Source organism: Pelobates fuscus, chromosome 9, assembly GCF_036172605.1.
Source record: "Pelobates fuscus isolate aPelFus1 chromosome 9, aPelFus1.pri, whole genome shotgun sequence".
Lineage (NCBI taxonomy): Eukaryota > Metazoa > Chordata > Amphibia > Anura > Pelobatidae > Pelobates > Pelobates fuscus.
The window spans coordinates 22,772,932-22,791,173 of NC_086325.1; the positions used below are offsets into that span (position 1 = coordinate 22,772,932).

Below are 18,242 nucleotides of genomic sequence, written 5' to 3' on the forward strand. Positions count from 1 at the left end.
ATCTCACCTGGCTCAGTTCCCCTCACAACAATTTTGTTTATTTTTAATTTGGAGTTTAGGTGTAGTGCCTTTTTTTCCGCATGGTATGGGGGATATTTAATTTTTTTTTATTTTTACATCTGGTCTATTACACCATCATCAACCATAAGGTTACTCTAGCAACTCCCTCCCCCCCAACTACAATTGCATTTTATTTTTAATTATATATTAAATAAAATAAAAAATATATATAAATTACTTTTACCTACACCAATCCAGGATTCACCAGGAGCTTTAAATTCCCCCCCCCAAAAAATGGAGAGGAATGGTATTATTGATTCTGATTGGAGGCCCTTGGTTTCTAGGACAAAATGATGGCGCATGTACAGGAATTCCAACACACACGTAAAAAAAAAAAATAATTAAAAAAAATTAATAGGAGAACCAGGATCAGGCAAGAAATGTGAGTCCTCTCCTCGTTGCAGAGAAGATTCCTGGAGGAAGCACAAATCCTTGATGGCGCTGATAGATACCGTATATACACTCGAGTATAAGTCGAGTTTTTCCGCACATTTTTTGTGCTGAAAAACCCCAACTCAACTTATACTCGAGTCAATGTCTGTATTATGGCAATTTACATTGCCATAATACAGACGGGGCTGGCAGGAAGCACTTACCTCTCCTGCAGATCCTGTCAGCTCCCTCCTCCTCCGCGCCGGTCCGTTCAGCACCTCTGGCAGCTCCCAGTGTAAGTCTTGCAAGATCATAGTGCGGCTCTCGCGAGACTTAGCTGGCAGAGGTGCTGAACGGACCTGAGCGGAGGAGAAGGGAGCTGCAGGAGAGGTAAGTAAATGCTCTGCCAGCCCCCTCCTACACAGTGCCCATCCACTGGACCACCAGGGAGTGAGAGCCCCCCCTCCCTGCCATGTATCAAGCAGGGAGGGGGGACGAAAAAAAAAAAAAAAGCCCACTCCCCACCAAGACTCTGCAACACACACACACTGTAAATAAATATTCAATTGATATAATTTTATTTAGAAATTTACCAGTAGCTGCTGCATTTCCCACCCTAGTCTTATACTCGAGTCAATACGTTTTCCCAGTTTTTTGGGGTAAAATTAGGGGCCTCGGCTTATACGGTATACAAAAAGGTAATGGCAATTTTTATTGGACCTTAGTAATAGATTTCAAATAATGGGTGGTGTAACCAACCAGAACTGCACCTTTAAGCTTGTTCCTCTTCAATATAAAAATCTATATAATTCTAGAATTAACATGAGGCCATAATTAGACAGACACAGATAATGGTTCATATGTTTATTAAGAACACAGCAGGTATATTCCTCGCCCCCTCTCAATCCAGAGACTGCTGAGAGGAGGGTCATTCTCCTGCTATGGGGCACTTTCCTATTCAGTAAGGCGAAGGCTCACATGGTTGCAGAGCTGAGGTAGGTGGCGAACCTTCAGTAGGCTGAGAAGTCAGGGGAGTGGAAGGGTCCGAGGGCGGAGGTCGCACCGTAGCATCTTTCCTTTTCCCACCTAATAGTAACAACAACAACAAAAATAAATCAATAATAAATTCTGAATATGAAAAACTTTCCATTGAGTGCTGGCTGGTTCTAAACATCATGGAGAGGTTTTAACACATTTGTAGTAAATCGAAAACAGGATCCATTTATCAAAAGAAGCAAACAAAATACAGGCATCTATTCACTAAAGTGTGAATTGAAAACCAAACTGCAAAATTCAATATAAAGCACCCGGGCTACGGTTAAGGCAGGATTTATTTATACCAGGTAGTTTATGCATTTGATTTTTCAGTTCACCATTTAGTGAATACACCCCACGTTTGACCATAAATTCCATGGCTGACACTAAAAGCCTCCCCCACAGACTAAAAATAATAATTTTGGCCTACATTTTGACGTTCGATTCACTGTCAGCGACACTAGCTATCTGCATACAGTCAGGTCGCGGTGTGATTACCAGTTTACATTACACTATACACTCCGCTACAGCCCATCTAGAGTTCATTAATAAACCGGCTTCCCTCCTGTAGAGTTACTGCGCACCTGGGGCGCTAGGAAATAGGTCAGATCCCCTGAAGCAAACAAGGATAGGATATCCCTTCCCCTCCATGATTTATAGTCTACACGGAAACTTTATATCCACAACAGCACTAATTAAAGTGGTCTGACTGTTTAGGTGAAGATTTAGGTTTTTAAACTAATATTCCCATAGGTTTTCCCATCATTGATCAACCACATAATAAATCAAACTCCATCCCAGGAGAGCATGGCAGCCCTGCTCAAACACACTTACATAAGATTATATTCCAAGTGTGAACTGGCTGACACATCCAGTCTAATTAACTAAACAGTGAGATACTGTGAAATGAAAACAAAGTCGGGTAGTTTAAAGTAAAAATAGTCAATTCCCAGCTCTGGCTTTCTAAGATTTACTACAATTCCCATTTTACTGAATAAGCACATTCAGTGACTTTTCATGCTGTGTAGTCCGTGTCATGGTCACATTGTAACCAGGAGGTTTTGGGATCTGTGGGTGTTTGACAACATGCAACTCACTCAGCAGTGCCCTCTTCAGATCTGCAAACTCTATAGAATTGGTTCCCCCTTTGGATTATGTGAGAGTAAATTTACAAAAAAGGTGCTACTCTAAATTTGGACAAATAGTTCAGGTATTACATAATAAGGGGAGGGGAGGGGAGGGAAATTAGGAAATCCCCCTTCCCCTCCCCCCCCCCCCCCCCCCCCCCTCGGCTAAAATAGAAAATTAATTCTTCATAAGGGTGTATTTTTAACAAGCTTTGATTTGAAATTGACAGAACATGAAGGTGCCCAATATCAGAATACTCTTATTTTAGAAACGGTAATGAAGACATACGGTAGGGGGACCCCCAGGGGGTCTTTAGGGTTAAAATTCCTATTAACTCTTCACCTACTGCAAGCTGTGCAAGAGGGTAAATATGGAGCAAGACGCTCCCTCCGGTTTCATTGCCAAGGAAACCACCAGCAATTACGAATATAGGTTGAGGTTAGCATCCCATTAAGCCATTTGTGATGTGCAGTATACCTCCCAAGTGTGCCTATTTAGAAGAGATAGTCTCCATTTTGGGTCCAATCCCTCTGCCCCTCTTTTCTAGGAGCTCCATATTGTTGGTGTGTCGGAGTGTATTACAGAGCTCCACAGCAATAATACTCCCAGTAATGTGCCTGAGTGTATAACAGAGCTCCACAGCAATAATACTCCCAGTAATGTGTCTGAGTGTATAACAGAGCTCCACAGCAATAATACTCCCAGTAATGTGTCCGAATGTATAACAGAGCTCTGCAGTAATAATACTCCCAGTAATGTGCCTGAGTGTATAACAGAGCTCCACAGCAATAATACTCCCAGTAATGTGTCTGAGTGTATAACAGAGCTCCACAGTAATAATACTCCCAGTAATGTGCCTGAGTGTATAACAGAGCTCTGCAGTAATAATACTCCCAGTAATGTGCCTGAGTGTATAACAGAGCTCCACAGCAATAATACTCCCAGTAATGTGTCTGACTGTATCACAGAGCTCCACAGTAATAATACTCCCAGTAATGTGTCTGACTGTATAACAGAGCTCCACAGCAATAATACCCACAGCAATGTGTTTTTAAACGGCAATAAAAGGATTTTAGAAATCAGTCTGTGTAAATAAGATACATTGCTCTTGTTTGAAGTTACATAAATTGTTTTGGTAACTACTTAAAAAGTCTCCGAACAGCTTGGCCACACCCATAATATGACGGTGGGTGGATATTAAGGGAATACAATAAATAAGTAAATTTCGTTCTCACTGGATTTTATTCCTCAGACATCATCCAAAATAAAATAATAAACATGGATAATATTTGCACGCAGCCCGTCACATGTCACGCCTGGAGTGTTTTACAGTGATACTGTGCCTTTTATTACTGCAGCCTACATGGCAGAGAGGGGAATGTGGCTGCTATGACAACATACACAGACTGGGCATCAGCTACCTGTACGAAGAGCACAAGAAGACTTCATGGAGCCCTTGGTGGCTCCACAACCTCCATCTTTCTTCTCGCCATCATCTTCACGCCCAACAGCTGCTCCTATTTTCCTGGCCACATAGCGGCAGGCTGGAGAATAAAAAGGAAAAATAGTTAAACCTGTTCATTCAGATTCCTCATAACCAGTCCAAGAACCGACCTATTCACTTAACCCTCAACAGGCCAATGGGTTATTAGATATATTATGATACATATGTAGAGATAAAAAATATCAAATATACAAACATTGATTAGGTCATCAGAAGAAGTTTATTTTATGCTAAAGACACAGGGATGCCCAGGAAGTCTTAATGCATCCTTACTGGTATAAATAAAATTCTACAGAGCAGTCCATCAGGTAGAATAATGTATAATGTCTAAATCCATACCCTCTTCTAGCAGTGGTTATATTTATAGAAACTTTACAAATCACCTAATAGGGACAAAAAAAAAAAAAAAAAACCACACACACCACAACTTGTGTAACGTATGTTGTAAACTCTGTAAATTCCCAGAAATATTACTTTCCTAAAAAAAAAAACAGGAAGAGCAGCTCCCCCCCCCCCCCTTTTAATCCATGTAACAAGATATCCAGCACTGTAGCAGACACAGTACAGAGCACTGCAGCATTTATTAATATAACGCCAACATATTCAGCAGCGCTGTACAATTAATCAATAACAGATCACAGCAACCGGTAGTTTTAGTGTGTTTACCAGAACGTTTATCAGCCTGTTAGTGTAATTTAACATGAATGTGCAATAAAATACCTTTACATTTTCTCTAATTCCCCAGTTTGTGCCTCAATACCTCAAAACAGCTTATTCTTCCTTCCCATAGAATCACAGGCCATGTAACACATTGCCATTATTAATAAACTACATACCACTGGCTAATAGCACACTGCCATTATTAATAAACTACTACTGGATAATAGCACATTGCCATTATTAATAAACTACCACTGGCTAATAACACATTGCCATTAATAATAATAATAATAGGCTGCTTACCACTGATTATTAATCACACCATCCTCTCCCAATCTTGATCTGCTCTTGATGCAGTATTTGATAGCTGCTAGCTGGGTCTTTGTCACTGAGCTCCTCTGATCACCACTCCCTATTACACAAACAGGGCTCACATTTAAAGGGCTGCAGTGCATGTGGGCGGGGCCGCGGGGCATTCTGGGAGATCCATGCATGCTCTTCCTGGTCTCTCTTTCTGTCTGTATGTAAGTGGGTGTAAGGTGAGTGATATGCAGAGTGACATGGCATGTTACTGCACTGCCTGTCTCTCAATCTTCAGTAATGTTAATGTTTGTGTATGTGAGGTAGGAGCAAGGTAAGTGTGCATGCTGGAAGGCTCCTATAATCATTCTCCAAGTCTTCATTTCCCTTTTATAAAATAAATGGCTTTGAATGACGTTATTTAGCAAAGCATCATGGGAAATGTGGTGCAGTAAGGAGTGGAGTGCCAGAGGTTAGCCATCACTACTGCAGGATGGATAAGGAAATATTCCCTGTAAAAAAGGTCACAGCTGTCAGGACAGAATTCAGATTATACTCTCATTGAATTGAGCCACCTATAGCATAGACAACAGGCATCAGTCCCCTCAAATTTAATATAAATCCTATTAGGAAAGCTACCGGTGGACAAAATGCTGTTGCGTAGACCTGGGCACAAATGCCTTTCAGCAGCGTTGAACTAATCAAATACCAGTTAATCTATGGGTGAACGAATGGATTTGTTTGGGGTTACTTTATAAATCGATTCGTTCCTCCATAGGATTAACAGGCATTAGATTTGTTAAATGCTGTCGGAGGGGATTTCTTTACAACACTATTGTTCCAGAGTTGTATATCAGGCCTGACCTCTCCAGTTAAAAACCCTTTTCCTTGTTTTCTCCGACAAACTATCTGCCCTAAGTTGCTGTGAAATTCTACAGCATGTAGAGACCGGTAACCCTAAGTGACCATTTACAATGCTCAGTCCGCAGAGAGATGTTCTGACTCTAACCCAAGCACATCCTGGTCCAAGAAGCAGTTTCAGTGAGGCCGTTAACAAAATCTGTGTTCCGATGAGCCAAAGCTGGACTTTGAACCTGATTCTTCACTCCGTTTGCACTGTGCCCTTGTCCGTCTTCTTCGTTATCCTGAAATGAACTCTAGCCAAGCTGCTCCTGGTCTCACTCGCTTCTTGAAGTTGTTGCTTATTATAACATAATAATGTAATGCTGATTTTGTGTTTCTTTTTTTGCAGACCTTATGCATGAACTTTATATCAGTATTTTCTGGCGGGTTCCTGAGTAGCAATGGAGGTTCTTGATTCTTCCTGTCAAGTCAAATTGCTATCCTGGCACTGTCCTGATGGAAGCTTCACCAAGACTGTTCTAGAGCAGGGATCTGGAGTGGACAAACCCAAAGAATGTTCCCGGTGCATGATATTTCTGGATTCAGTTTCCTCCCCTCCAGAGCAGTTAGGTTCCCCTACAAGTCTTGGGTATCCTGAAGGGTCCTGGTTTCAAGTTGAATTAGGGGAAGGGGATACATTTCAAGATCGTCTTGTTGACCAGTGCCTTGAAACCATGCTCTCTGGAGAGGCTTGCCAAGTCAACAGCACAACGGGTTTTAGCTTCCACTTGCGGATGGCAAGTTTTGAAAATGGAAAAGAGACTTGGGAGCTGGAAACCGATGAAAAACTCAGGAGGGCAATGAGAGACAGGGAAAGAGGAGGGGTGGCATACAGGGAGGGGAACATAGAAGGGGCAGAGAGGCGATACTCCAGGGCACTTCGACTTTTAGTGTGTACACCTGGAGAGGCAGAAAATGACAAGGTAACTCTTCTAGTCAACATGGCTGCTTGTGATCTCAAGAGGGGACGGCTGTGTGAAGCTGAGAAGAGATGTACGTGGGCACTGGAGAAGGAGCCAGGACATGTCAAGGCACTGTACCGAAGAGGGATGGCTAGAGCTGGCATGGCAGACTGGAAAGGGGCAAGAGGGGATTTTGAGGCGGTGCTAAAGCTGGAGCCGGGGAACAAGGAGGCACGGAGGGAGCTGGTGAGGGTACGGGAAAGGGACAGGCAAGAACAAGGGCAGATAAGCAAAGCTTTAGGGAAGATGTTCCTTTAAAAACAATATTCCCGTTCTTCCAGCTCTTGCCTTTGCTTGAGGGTGATCTAGTTAACTGATTGCCCGATCTGTGTGACATTCATTAATTTGTTTATTGTCATGAATGTGACATTGTACAGTTTATTGTAACATTTGTCAATAAATATTGTAATTTATTTCTGTGAAATCTCCATAGAAAGCATGGTATATGGCTAGTTAGCAAATGGAAACCTAATTTGACTGCCACAGTAATATTTATCCTTTGTTATAGGTCAGGGGTAGGCAACTTCTGGCACTCCAAATGTTATGGACTACATCTCCCTTATTGCCCTTACAGCCAGAATGCTTGCAAAGCATCAGGGGAGATGTAGGCCACAACATCTGGAGTGCCGAAGGTGTCCTACTCCTGGTATAGGTGGTTATAACCCACAAACACAAGTCTGCTTTAATCCAACAGCGTAATGTGATAGGTTTAGAGTTGGATGTCAGTAAAAGCACTGATTCTGGCTTTTGGCTAACACGCTATTTAGTACATTTCTGGCTGCGGGGCATTTTTTCCTCTCATCGTTCTGGTGGCTGCTTTGCCTCTAGAACTGAGACTGAAACACCTTATGCAGCCTCCATACTGTGCAGCAAATGAGATCACCCTGACCCACCCACCCACAGCAGTGAGACTCTAATTAACCTGTATTAACACCTACAGTGAAATCTTCAAACACTGTCACAAAAAAAAATAAAAAAATGGTACCTCATAGGGATAATTTATTAAGTGTTGTCTTTTTTTTTATCACCCTAGTAAGCTTTCACATCAACATATGCCTCGTTTCCACTGAGCGGAACGGTTCGGTACTGAATCGCACCATTCCTGGTCCTCCTTCAGATGTAGGGCGGAGCTACTAGCGTCACTATACAATCCATTGAATGGCGGACAGGAAAACGTCAATGCTCACGACAAATGACACTCTAGGCATTTTTACACCCCGCATGGCCCCTGAAGGTCTGACTTGCAGTGGAAACGCTCACCTGAATAGGCTGGACCATTCTAAACCTTCCAAACTGTACCGACCCGAACCGTTCCGCTCAGTGGAAACGAGGCAATAGATGCCCGTTTGTATAATAGTGATATTGCCTATCCTATACTTAGAACACCTATCTCTTCCAATCTGGTAAGAAAACCCATTCAAATCTTTTCTTACTGCCTTGCCATAATGAGAATGAGAGTCTGTATCCCGAGATACTCCAGAGGCTATTAACCTAAATGAAGCAGCTGTGTTAACTCATTGGAAGCGAGACCTTTCCTTAATATTGTAAAACTAAATACAGACTCTCTACAGCCATGTTTTTGGTGCAAATTAGGAGCACTCTGACATTTATAGACTGTGTGCTTCGTATGATGCCCCACCAGTAGAAAGCTACTTAAAAGCTGTGTACACTGTGACGTGTGTGCCTGGCTCCCTTTGGAGATATTGATTATTGGGAGTGTCCCTCTCCCCTCAGTGGAGCACCATGTGTGGTTTTATCATTATTATGCGCAGTTTCCATTTAGTTAATTGACATCTTTACCAAACAGCATCACTTTTGAAAAAAAAAAAATCTTTATTGACAACCTTTATTTACAGAATCAAGTAAAAAGATCGATGTGTAGAAGAACAAAGGGTCAGAGTGTCAACCAAGCCAAGAATCATGAACAAATAACATTATTACCAATACATTTGCAGCATACATTTATTAGCAACGAAATGTTATGTATATCGCTTGTAAACCCTCAATTGAATTGGGACCAATATGATTCCGTAGCTAGAGAATTGACAACAATTTAGCAAGGAAATAGTCTTTTGTAGAGAAGAGAAGTTAACAGTTTCAAACAGCATCACTGAGTAAAGAGACATGTCAAAATCAGGACGTGTGTATTGTTTGATACGTTATGTTATCCAAAAACCCAGCAGAGAAATACATGTGGGATATTGCTATAGTTTGTGGTCTTTGAAGTAGTTAAACAATTGGCGATGAAACAGCCAAGTGTAAAAGCCCTTAACCCCTTAAGGACCAAACTTCTGGAATAAAAGGGAATCATGACATGTCACACATGTCATGTGTCCTTAAGGGGTTAAATAATGTCCTGCATTATATTGCTCAAGTTGTCTTTTGTAACAGGTATGTTAGATAGGGTTAAAATGCAGTTGGAAATTTGAAAACCGACCCTATCATTTGTCACGAATCTGGTTAAGGTCTACATGGGGAGGCGGGTATTTCCGTACTGTTCCCATATTTCACGGTAGCGATCTCCCCCCCAAAAAATAAAATTTGTGAAAACTCAAAAACTTTAAATATAACCGACTATTTTGACGGAGATTGCTGATAAAATGTTTTAATGAAATGTCCAATTGCTGTCTTAATACTCTATAGTACAGTAGTACAGTGTTTTTATTGATCAGATTCGGATTCAGTGATTGCTATTAAAATCTGATTAGTAAATGGTTCAGGATCTGTAATTCACTGCTTGAAATATGTGTCCAATTACTTGTAAACACTATTTGCATTCCTAGACGTATTTCTGCCATTGCTCTGGGAGTTACACTGACTGCATGGTAATATGAGGTAGGTGGGAAAATAAGATTTTAGGCCAAAAAAAAACTAGGGAAAAAAATGAATTCTTCACCCTATTTTTTTGAATATAGTGTACAACTGAGTAAAGAACTACATTTCCCGAGAGCCTCTTTGTTTACTTGAAGCGGAAGTGTCGGCTCCGCAAAGCACGCTGGGAAACTTGTCAAACGATGACTCCTCTTTACGGTCTCTGAACGTTTACCAATCAGTTCCCAGTCAGCGAAGCTTCGCTCTGCTCCCATTGGCTTACGCACTCTGCGGACCTGTCAATCGTATCCGTCAGCCAATGCAATCGCGCGCTTTCTATCCTATCGGGAGACGGTGTGATCTCTCCTACTTCTCCGATTGGCTGAATGTATCAAGCAGCGACTCGTGATTGGCCGGGTCTTGCCGCTGGGCCCCGCCCTCTCGGACAGGGCTTGCTAGCGCTTCCTGCTATCGGTGAGCCCGAGGTCTGCGCAGTCGGTGATGTCACCTGAGGGTCTGGGCCTAAACGTGACAGTCCCACGGTATCCCGAATATTACGTTCAGGGCTCCCAGCATCCCTCGGGGCTGTGACGTCACCCGGCCAGGTCAAGACCTCCTGCATCCCTGGATTCTAGCTAGGTAATGAGACGGTTGCCTAGCAACTGCGCCATGGAATCCGCGCTGTATGAGGCATGTGACGTCATGTCTGGGTAGCAGGGGTTACCCCGTCCTCATATTACCATGCACTGTAACCCCAAGAGCTTGCAATCTACCTCCTTAGTCATCATTCATCCACAGCTTACTATGTAACCCCTCTATGACCATAAACTCTTATCCTTATTTATTATCATTTTTCTATATAATATCAGAAGGTTATGGGGTCTTTATTGACTAATGCATAGAGATATATCAATAAAATATCTGTACATCTTTTAATAAGGAATGATTGATTTTGAGGGATTGAACTGGCAAGCCTGCTCTCTAAATCTGACACTTTTTTTTTAATTCTTTCCCAACAGGTACCCGAAGCCAGAAAAATTATCACGTGCCGCCATGGGAACAGAACTCCTCTTGAGTGACCTGGACTCCAAATTCTGTGCCGATAATCTTTTAACCAACGAGGACTGGGGTACAATTATTATTTAGATTCATTTTTATTCTTACAAATATTGATCATTTTAAGCAGAGCTAATGTAGTGTGTAGAACTCAGAAGGGGACGACAAAACAGATTAGTGACAGCTCAAACTCAAGTGCGCTGTGATAAAAGGAAAGGATGGCCATGTGGGGAGTGTGCACACACCCTAACCATGGCCTTGGTTCAATGAGGAAGTGTCAAACATTTATACAATGTTAAAGCCCCAGTCAAGTAACAACTTGTGCTACAAGTACACGATTTGCATAATTCATTAGTTTACTTTCATTGTTCCTCATTTGTCTTTTTAACAGAGTACTATTGGCATCAGATGTTTTTTTGTTTTTTTCATTACATCTCCATTAGCCAGTGATTTTTCAGGTATTTTCCAAGCATTGTGTGACTGGTGTTTCTGTTTTCCGTTAACACCAATGGTTCTGCGTAATGAGACACTGTTTAATAAATGTTAAAGGTTCAGAATGTTCTTACTTTATGGTCTGTTGTCAGATTCTGAAGCAGTGTTTGGAAAAAAAATGTTCATGTGCTTGTTTGGAAAATAGGGACTCTCTAAGCACCAAATCCACTTTGCCTTTAAGGTTTAGATGCTGCCCCTTTTTACCTTACAATAAATAAAATTGCCATAAAGTACGATGACCCTCTGTGTGCCCAGTGCTTTGTCTAGAAAAGCATTGGATCCAATTCTTCTCTTTAAGAAGTATTTGTTTGGCTGAGTGCAGCCATTGCTGCCGTGCACCCTATGTCCCCTCTGTTTATTTATGGGCTTTGATTGTGCAAAAGTCATCATAACTGATAACTCCATCAAAAGGGTAGTAACTGTGTATGGTCTGGATTCTAAGTAGTGATCCTGCCATAAAGACTAAAATATATACAAAATACAGATTAGGGAACCGTGCACAGGCCAAAAAAAGAACAGTATTACTTTTTAGAAGTCTATTTAATATCACCTATCTTAGGGGGGGCGGCGGCGTTAATGTAGTTTCAATGCAGAAAGCTGTATTTCTGGGCATGGCAACGTAGGATAGAAAGAGAAAAATATATTTCTGCATTGCAAGACATCCCTTAAGTGCATTGCATCGTATAGCACAGAGTGGATAAATTAGGCTAAGGGTGGGCCTTATCCCCGTTCACACGATTCCATGGAATATCAGAGATGATCTCTTTTGTGTGAAGAGTTTGCCTGCTTGTCAGATTTTACCTGCTCACAAAACTCTCTCACTAGTTGATATAGAAACGAGCTGCAACTTGGAACATGGCAAGCCTTCCCTTTAGCTCGTCTTCTTCACATGCTTACCATTTGATATTGAAACAAATTAGAACTGGCAACACAACAAACCTCCTCCGCAGTCAGTCCTTCTCCCACTCTTGTCACAATCTGTACATAGGAGCTGCAGTCTACCACATGTTGTCTCCTTCCTGTCTGCCTGCTTCTTGCACTTGTCACATTACTGATTAGGGTTCCTTAGCGCCATTATAGAAGAGCAAGAGAGTTTGTGCACGCAGATAATTAGCAGCATTGAAGATAACCTTATTCAGCAGTAGCCAAATAATAACCAGAATCTATTTTATTGAATAGTCCAGCAATGATTCAATAATAACCAGAATCTATTTTACTGAATAGTCCAGCAACGATTCAATGATAACCAGAATTTATTTTATTGAATAGTCCAGCAATGATTCAGTAATAACCAGAATCTATTTTACTGAATAGTCCAGCAAAGATTCAATAATAACCAGAATTTATTTTACTGAATAGTCCAGCAATGATTCATTGCAGCCATAACTTGTGTAATGTGCATACCATGTTTCTTTACTGTCAGAACTAGATTACCTATCACAGTGTATGGAATTATCAGATTGCACATTGTTCCTGTTAACATGCACAGTGCAATACCTACTATGACATTTGTGTCTCAGAACATCAGAAGTATGTAGGGCTTTACTGAACTGGGTGTGACGGTCACCCCTGAGTAGTCGGGGTATTTACCGCCTAGATGTCCTTTTCCCCAATCTGGAAGGGCGCCGTGGAGTCTCAATACGACATTCTAGTATACTGCTATGATAAGCAAGTTCCTTAGAGCTCTGAGAAGAGCTAGTGATTACAACAGGTATAGCATTTCCCTACAACACGAGACGAGGCTGCGAGTTGAGGGTAAGAAGGTCTGTCAGTTTAATGGCACAGGCCGGATTTTCATACAATTCCTCAGGCCAGGGGAACACCCCCTGGACCTGTTGGAGCACCGAATTACAAGATGTACAAACCAATAAAAACAAAGTACAATGTCTGAAACTCCCACATACAGCACACAATCCCTATGGGTGACCAACATATCCAAAAATCACCCAGATCAGATCAGGGGTTCAGAAAATACCTAGAAGTCTCTTTTGACTGACCACACGCATGGGTTCATGCCCAAAATAGTTCCAGAGAATTAGGTTGTGCCGTCGGTCTATTTCCAATGATTAAAATGCACTTCCAATATTCGAACAGGACCGTTTATATTACAATGTCAGAGTTGAAGTGCGTTCGGTAGATTACTTTTACTGAACGGCGCTCTGTTCGTGGAGATTTAGTCAAAGTTAGCTGGAGGTGAAAGTTCTAGCGGTGTTCGTGCCGTCGAGTGTCCGATTTTAGTTCCATGCACTCGACGACAAAACACCGCTGGTCACGTTCGACTAAACAAGATGGCCGCCGCCACGTGTTCGACTATACGAATGGCAACCACCCAGCAGTTCGTCAATTAAGCTGCGGTTAACCACAACTTCTGGGAGGTTAACAAGCAGCACACTTCCCATTATGTGTGGTCCGGTACTTCGGCTGTTCGACGGTTCGAAGTACCACTTCAAATGACTTTGACAGGTCGAAGTGGTATTGGTAAAAGTTCCAGCAGGCAGAAATAATGTCCTAGAACCAAATAAGTCAGCGGGGCCATAGTTCCAAGGTAAAATACTGGCATATTTGTCCTTCCCATAACCCAGGGGCGAAGTGGCCTTCATTACACAGAAAAGGGAAACCACTATAACCACTGGGAAAACAGAGGGTTCCTGTTGCACTGGGGTTTGTGGGGAATTGACGAGGAAACTGCACAGTTTTGGCCATGGTAGAGGTGTTTGACACTTTTCTATTTTTTTTTTTCATTTCAGCAGTTTTATACTAATATTTGCAGTTCTGTTGCCAATTCCCTACAACTCATAGTTTATTGAATAACCCAAACGTGTGTTGTACCCTTCTAGCTAAAAATGTGTGTATACATTGTACAGCATTATCCATAATATGTCAGCATTTTATAAAACAAATAATGATAAATATCCACACACCCAGACACATTTGACTACTTCTCTGCTTATGCTAATTTTTCCAATTATTTAGCTACAGGCCTGTACAGTTACATTGATGAGACGGACGATAGCGGGGATTTGCTTCCCTCCGGGTTTGATAATTACCCTTTGCATTTGGTAAGTGGATCGCCATCTCGCTTGTCTTTTTCCCATGCCCCCTGCTCTTTCTGAAAAACGCTGCTTTTCTTCCCAGTATGACAGCCAGATGGATGTTGAATCATATTCCATGTCTTCAACCTGGGATGAAATCCAGAGCAAGAATTTGTCAGGTTTGTATACATTGGATTCCGTATTTCCATTTGCATGTTTTGCATTCAAGCAAGGTTTTCACTCAAGGGTTTATTCCCTAAACAGGGAAGTGAAAACTTCACTTCAAACATTTGCTCAAAATAGCTGCATCTAAAAACACTTAAGATATTCTGACTTCTTCTTCTGTGTTAAGATGACAGCCTTCTGATGTGTGGGGAATAGTAGATTAATTATTTTAGTACTCAGCCAATTCCACAACAGAGAGAGCTGAATCATTTCAATGGCCTTTAATAGCACTGAGATATAAACAGATCCTGGGAGTGCTGGAAATGGTATCCTGGGGAGAAAATAATTTATAGGGGAAAAAATGGAGCCTGGAAACGTGTATCAATACAGAATGTACACTATATGGACAACAGGGGGGGACATCGCTTAATTATTGAATGCAAGTGTTTCCATCAGACCCATTGCCAAGTGTATAAGTTCAAGCACCTAGCCATGCAGTCTGCATTTACAAACATTTGTGAATAAATGGTCGTTCTGAAGAGCTCAGTAGCGAGGTACTGTGATAGGATGGCACCTTTCTAATAAGTCAGTTTGTGAAATTTCTTCCCTACTAGATATTCCATAATACACAAGGTATTATTGGAAAGGGTGAAGCATTTAGGAACAGCAGCAAGTCAGGGGAACATCATGTCAAGTCACAGAGCGCTGAGGCGTAAAAGTCTCCAGTGCTCTGCTGAGCGAAGCAGAAGACCACGTGAAGTCACAGCGCTGAGAGCCTAAAAGTCCCCAAAGCTCTGCTGATTCCTGAAGAGTTTCAAACACTTTCACTGGTTATATTATTAGCACAAAAACCAGGTTTCCATGGCTGAGCAGCTGCATACAAACCTCACATTGTACACCCAAGTACAATGCCAAGGGTCGGAACAAGTGGTGTAAAGCACTCTTGAGCAGTGGAAGCGTGTTCTGTGGAGTGATGAATCGCTCTACTCTGTTTGGCAATCGGATGGGTGAGTCTGGGTTTGGTGGATACAAGGAGAACGTTACCTGCCTGACTAAAGTGCTTCTTCTAGTGAAGGGAACTCTTAATGCTTCAGCATACCAAGACATTTTGGACGATTCTATACTTCCAACTTTGTGGGAACAGTTGGGGAAGGCCCTTTTCTATTCCAGCATGACTGTGCCCCAGTGCATAATACAAGGTCCACGAAGACATGATTGGATGAGTTTGGTGTGGAAGAACTTGATGGCCCGCACAGATCCCTGACCTCATCCCCATCGATTGTAATGTTCAGGTGTCCCTGAATACTATTGTCCATATAGTGTATCTCTCATTTACCAATGCAAAGCTATAATCAGGAGATTCAATAGCACAGGGTCTTATGGAACCAGATTGGGATAATATTGTACACTTGGGGGAGCACAACAAACTGAAATAAAAATGTATAGGCATGCATAAATTCATAATTGCCGAATATAATCTTCGCCGTTTGGACTTTTATGATATACTTGGTTTTAGTGGAGCGCCAAATAATAAATAAATAAATAATACAATGAAAAAATATTAAAAATGAGAAAAGGGTATCCAATGAAAAAGCCACCAAAGCGGAGAAACACGTTTGGAGGATTGACTCCTATCACCAGCATCCAGTACACGCAAGATCCTGATTCTAATTTGATGCAGAAAGAACATGCTTATAACTCGGGACGCTGAGCAACTCGCTTGAGGTCCGCACTTTACTTAATATTCTATAAGATTTATATATCACCGTACAGAGACATAGATTGTCGATATTTTATAAATATATACTAATGCTATTTTTATGAAATATGTTTCTAATAAAGTAAAAACATTTTGAAAGTATTAAATCTTTGCTTTCAATTACCGGGGATAGATACTTTTATGTTTGATTGGTTTTGATATACCGGGATGTGTGCTATGGCATGAGCTGCTAATCTGGATTACTTTAATACCAAACGAATCTAAAGGACTAATTACAGGACTCTATCATATATATTTTTTGCAAAGGCTGAATATTTCCTTTTTTTCCCCCACAGACTTATGAATTGTTTTGTACTTTTTAAAAATATATACCAAGTTTGTTTTTTAAACCAGATGATATTATTGGAAGAATACTATATTGATCTCTTATAAACCAGAACAAGTGGTATACCCAGAGAATTGGGGAAATTGTGTTTATTTTGCATTTCAAATGTTGTTTTTATTTCACTACAGTTCACTGTTTAGTAATTCTTATCTTTTGACTCCATACGCATGTTGTGGAATGCTCAGCAAATTCATGATCAGCACAATATGAGACTTAGTTGTGTACTTTTTTGTTTCCCAGATATAAGCTTAACACATAGGTCTAGGTTCTATTATAACACATATTGAATATACATGTTCTCATAGCCATTTTGAGAACTTCTGTTCAGTTCCTGAGTTATGCTTCTCTTGTAATAGAATCCAGTATGCCCTTTACTCTTGGCTCATTGTTTTTTAGAAATTAGAAAAGTGTAATATAGTAATCAGCCACTAGGGGTCCCCCAGCACCAGTGTATGTGTAAGTTAAGCAAATCAGGTGGAAGTAGTTTATTGTGCATTGTATATTGATCATCTATGGTGGGATGTGGCAAAGGATTATGGAAAGTGAAGTCAAGCAGTCCTGTTCACATGAATCGCTTGCGTACAAGCCACATCATTAAGTTTCCTCCCCAGTGGGTCCCTTATTTAAAATATGACTCACATCAGTTAAAATAAATGGTATTAGTGAGAGGATCCCAGTGATAATAACTGTCCAGTTAATATTAAAGGGTTTGTCACTGTATACTTCATAATCAACATTATCCAGTTATATGACCAGGATCTTAAATGGTAGAGTGAGTTCAAATTTGTAGTAAAATGTAACACCATTAACAACCAGTGCACACTCTGACCGTGTAACAGGTTAGGCATTCATTGGTTTTATTGGCTAATGCTCATCTTGCATCAAAAATCACATTGGGTATAAATACTGAATACTAACCCAGGTAGCATGGCGGGAGTACTGGTAAGTGCAGATTAGCTAATGAGCTTGCAGGCAATCAGGTTATGAAGATGTTCTGTAACGGCTGTTTTAAACATGGTGTGTAGCTTATAAAATGACCATTCTTTTCACAGATCTCTTAGTAAAGACCGAGCCAGCATCTCCGTTCTCCTCGTCATCTTGTGACTCCTCCTCCTCCTGTGATGCACTTTATGCAGTAAGTACAGATCCATGTGACAGTCATGCTCCTTGTCTGTCTGTCTCTTAATAGCATTTTCATGACTGTTCTCTAAACACACATTTTTGTTCCATCACACAGTTTTAACGTTTTGCTTTATGTTTTCTCCAGCAATCTCTGGAAGATTTGGGAGCCACAGTGAAAGTTGAGTTCCCCCCTCCACAGCCATGTCACAACCAAGATGCATCACTTCAAACCTGTGGCGCTCTCCAAATAACCCTACTTCCTGTGCCTGCCGTGACAGGTGACTACCCACTGTCTGTTCCTTGTGTGTGGCTATATTGCGTTGCTCTTGGGTGTAATGTGACACATAAAACATTGATCGCTACAAATCCTCCATAAACCATAGATTATCTTCAATAAAACTGTGCTCCAATTGCTCTCTTAACTTGTTTAGGTTTGCCTTTGCACCTGATATTGTTTTTCCCCAAAGCCGTTGCTCACATTATTTATTTTGTAGATTGTATAGTCATTCCTTTGACTGTTCCATACATGCTGCAG

The 18,242-nt window shown here is 41.2% G+C and overlaps 2 protein-coding genes and 1 long non-coding RNA gene across 4 annotated transcripts in view; 2 read left to right on the forward strand and 1 right to left on the reverse strand.

Moving 5' to 3' along the window:
- Nucleotides 1–1,281: 1,281 nt before the first annotated feature.
- LOC134573504 (uncharacterized) lies at nucleotides 1,282–5,181 on the reverse strand. Its single transcript, XR_010085331.1, has 3 exons — nucleotides 5,063–5,181; nucleotides 4,017–4,139; nucleotides 1,282–1,518 (listed from the first exon to the last, which is right to left on the reverse strand). It is a non-coding gene; the product is annotated as an uncharacterized LOC134573504 (long non-coding RNA).
- A 55-nt stretch (nucleotides 5,182–5,236) lies between these two features.
- Nucleotides 5,237–7,861, forward strand: FKBPL (FKBP prolyl isomerase like). Of its 2 annotated transcripts, none has more exons than XM_063433277.1 (2): nucleotides 5,237–5,298; nucleotides 6,312–7,861. In XM_063433277.1, the coding sequence occupies exon 2, from the start codon at nucleotides 6,364–6,366 to the stop codon at nucleotides 7,180–7,182; it is 819 nt and encodes a 272-aa protein (XP_063289347.1). In that variant the 5' UTR covers nucleotides 5,237–5,298; nucleotides 6,312–6,363; the 3' UTR covers nucleotides 7,183–7,861. The 2 variants fall into 2 exon arrangements, with proteins under 2 accessions (XP_063289347.1, XP_063289348.1); XM_063433278.1 differs by lacking the exon at nucleotides 5,237–5,298 and adding an exon at nucleotides 5,321–5,393.
- Nucleotides 7,862–10,156: 2,295 nt separating this feature from the next.
- The window catches only part of ATF6B (activating transcription factor 6 beta), a 28,671-nt gene continuing 20,585 nt past the window's right edge, over nucleotides 10,157–18,242 (forward strand). The window contains exons 1-6 of the mRNA XM_063431506.1: nucleotides 10,157–10,374; nucleotides 10,755–10,864; nucleotides 14,257–14,342; nucleotides 14,419–14,494; nucleotides 17,638–17,720; nucleotides 17,853–17,985. Coding sequence (XP_063287576.1) covers nucleotides 10,789–10,864; nucleotides 14,257–14,342; nucleotides 14,419–14,494; nucleotides 17,638–17,720; nucleotides 17,853–17,985 — 454 coding nt within the window. The 5' untranslated portion in view covers nucleotides 10,157–10,374; nucleotides 10,755–10,788. The remainder of the gene's footprint in view (nucleotides 10,375–10,754; nucleotides 10,865–14,256; nucleotides 14,343–14,418; nucleotides 14,495–17,637; nucleotides 17,721–17,852; nucleotides 17,986–18,242) is intronic.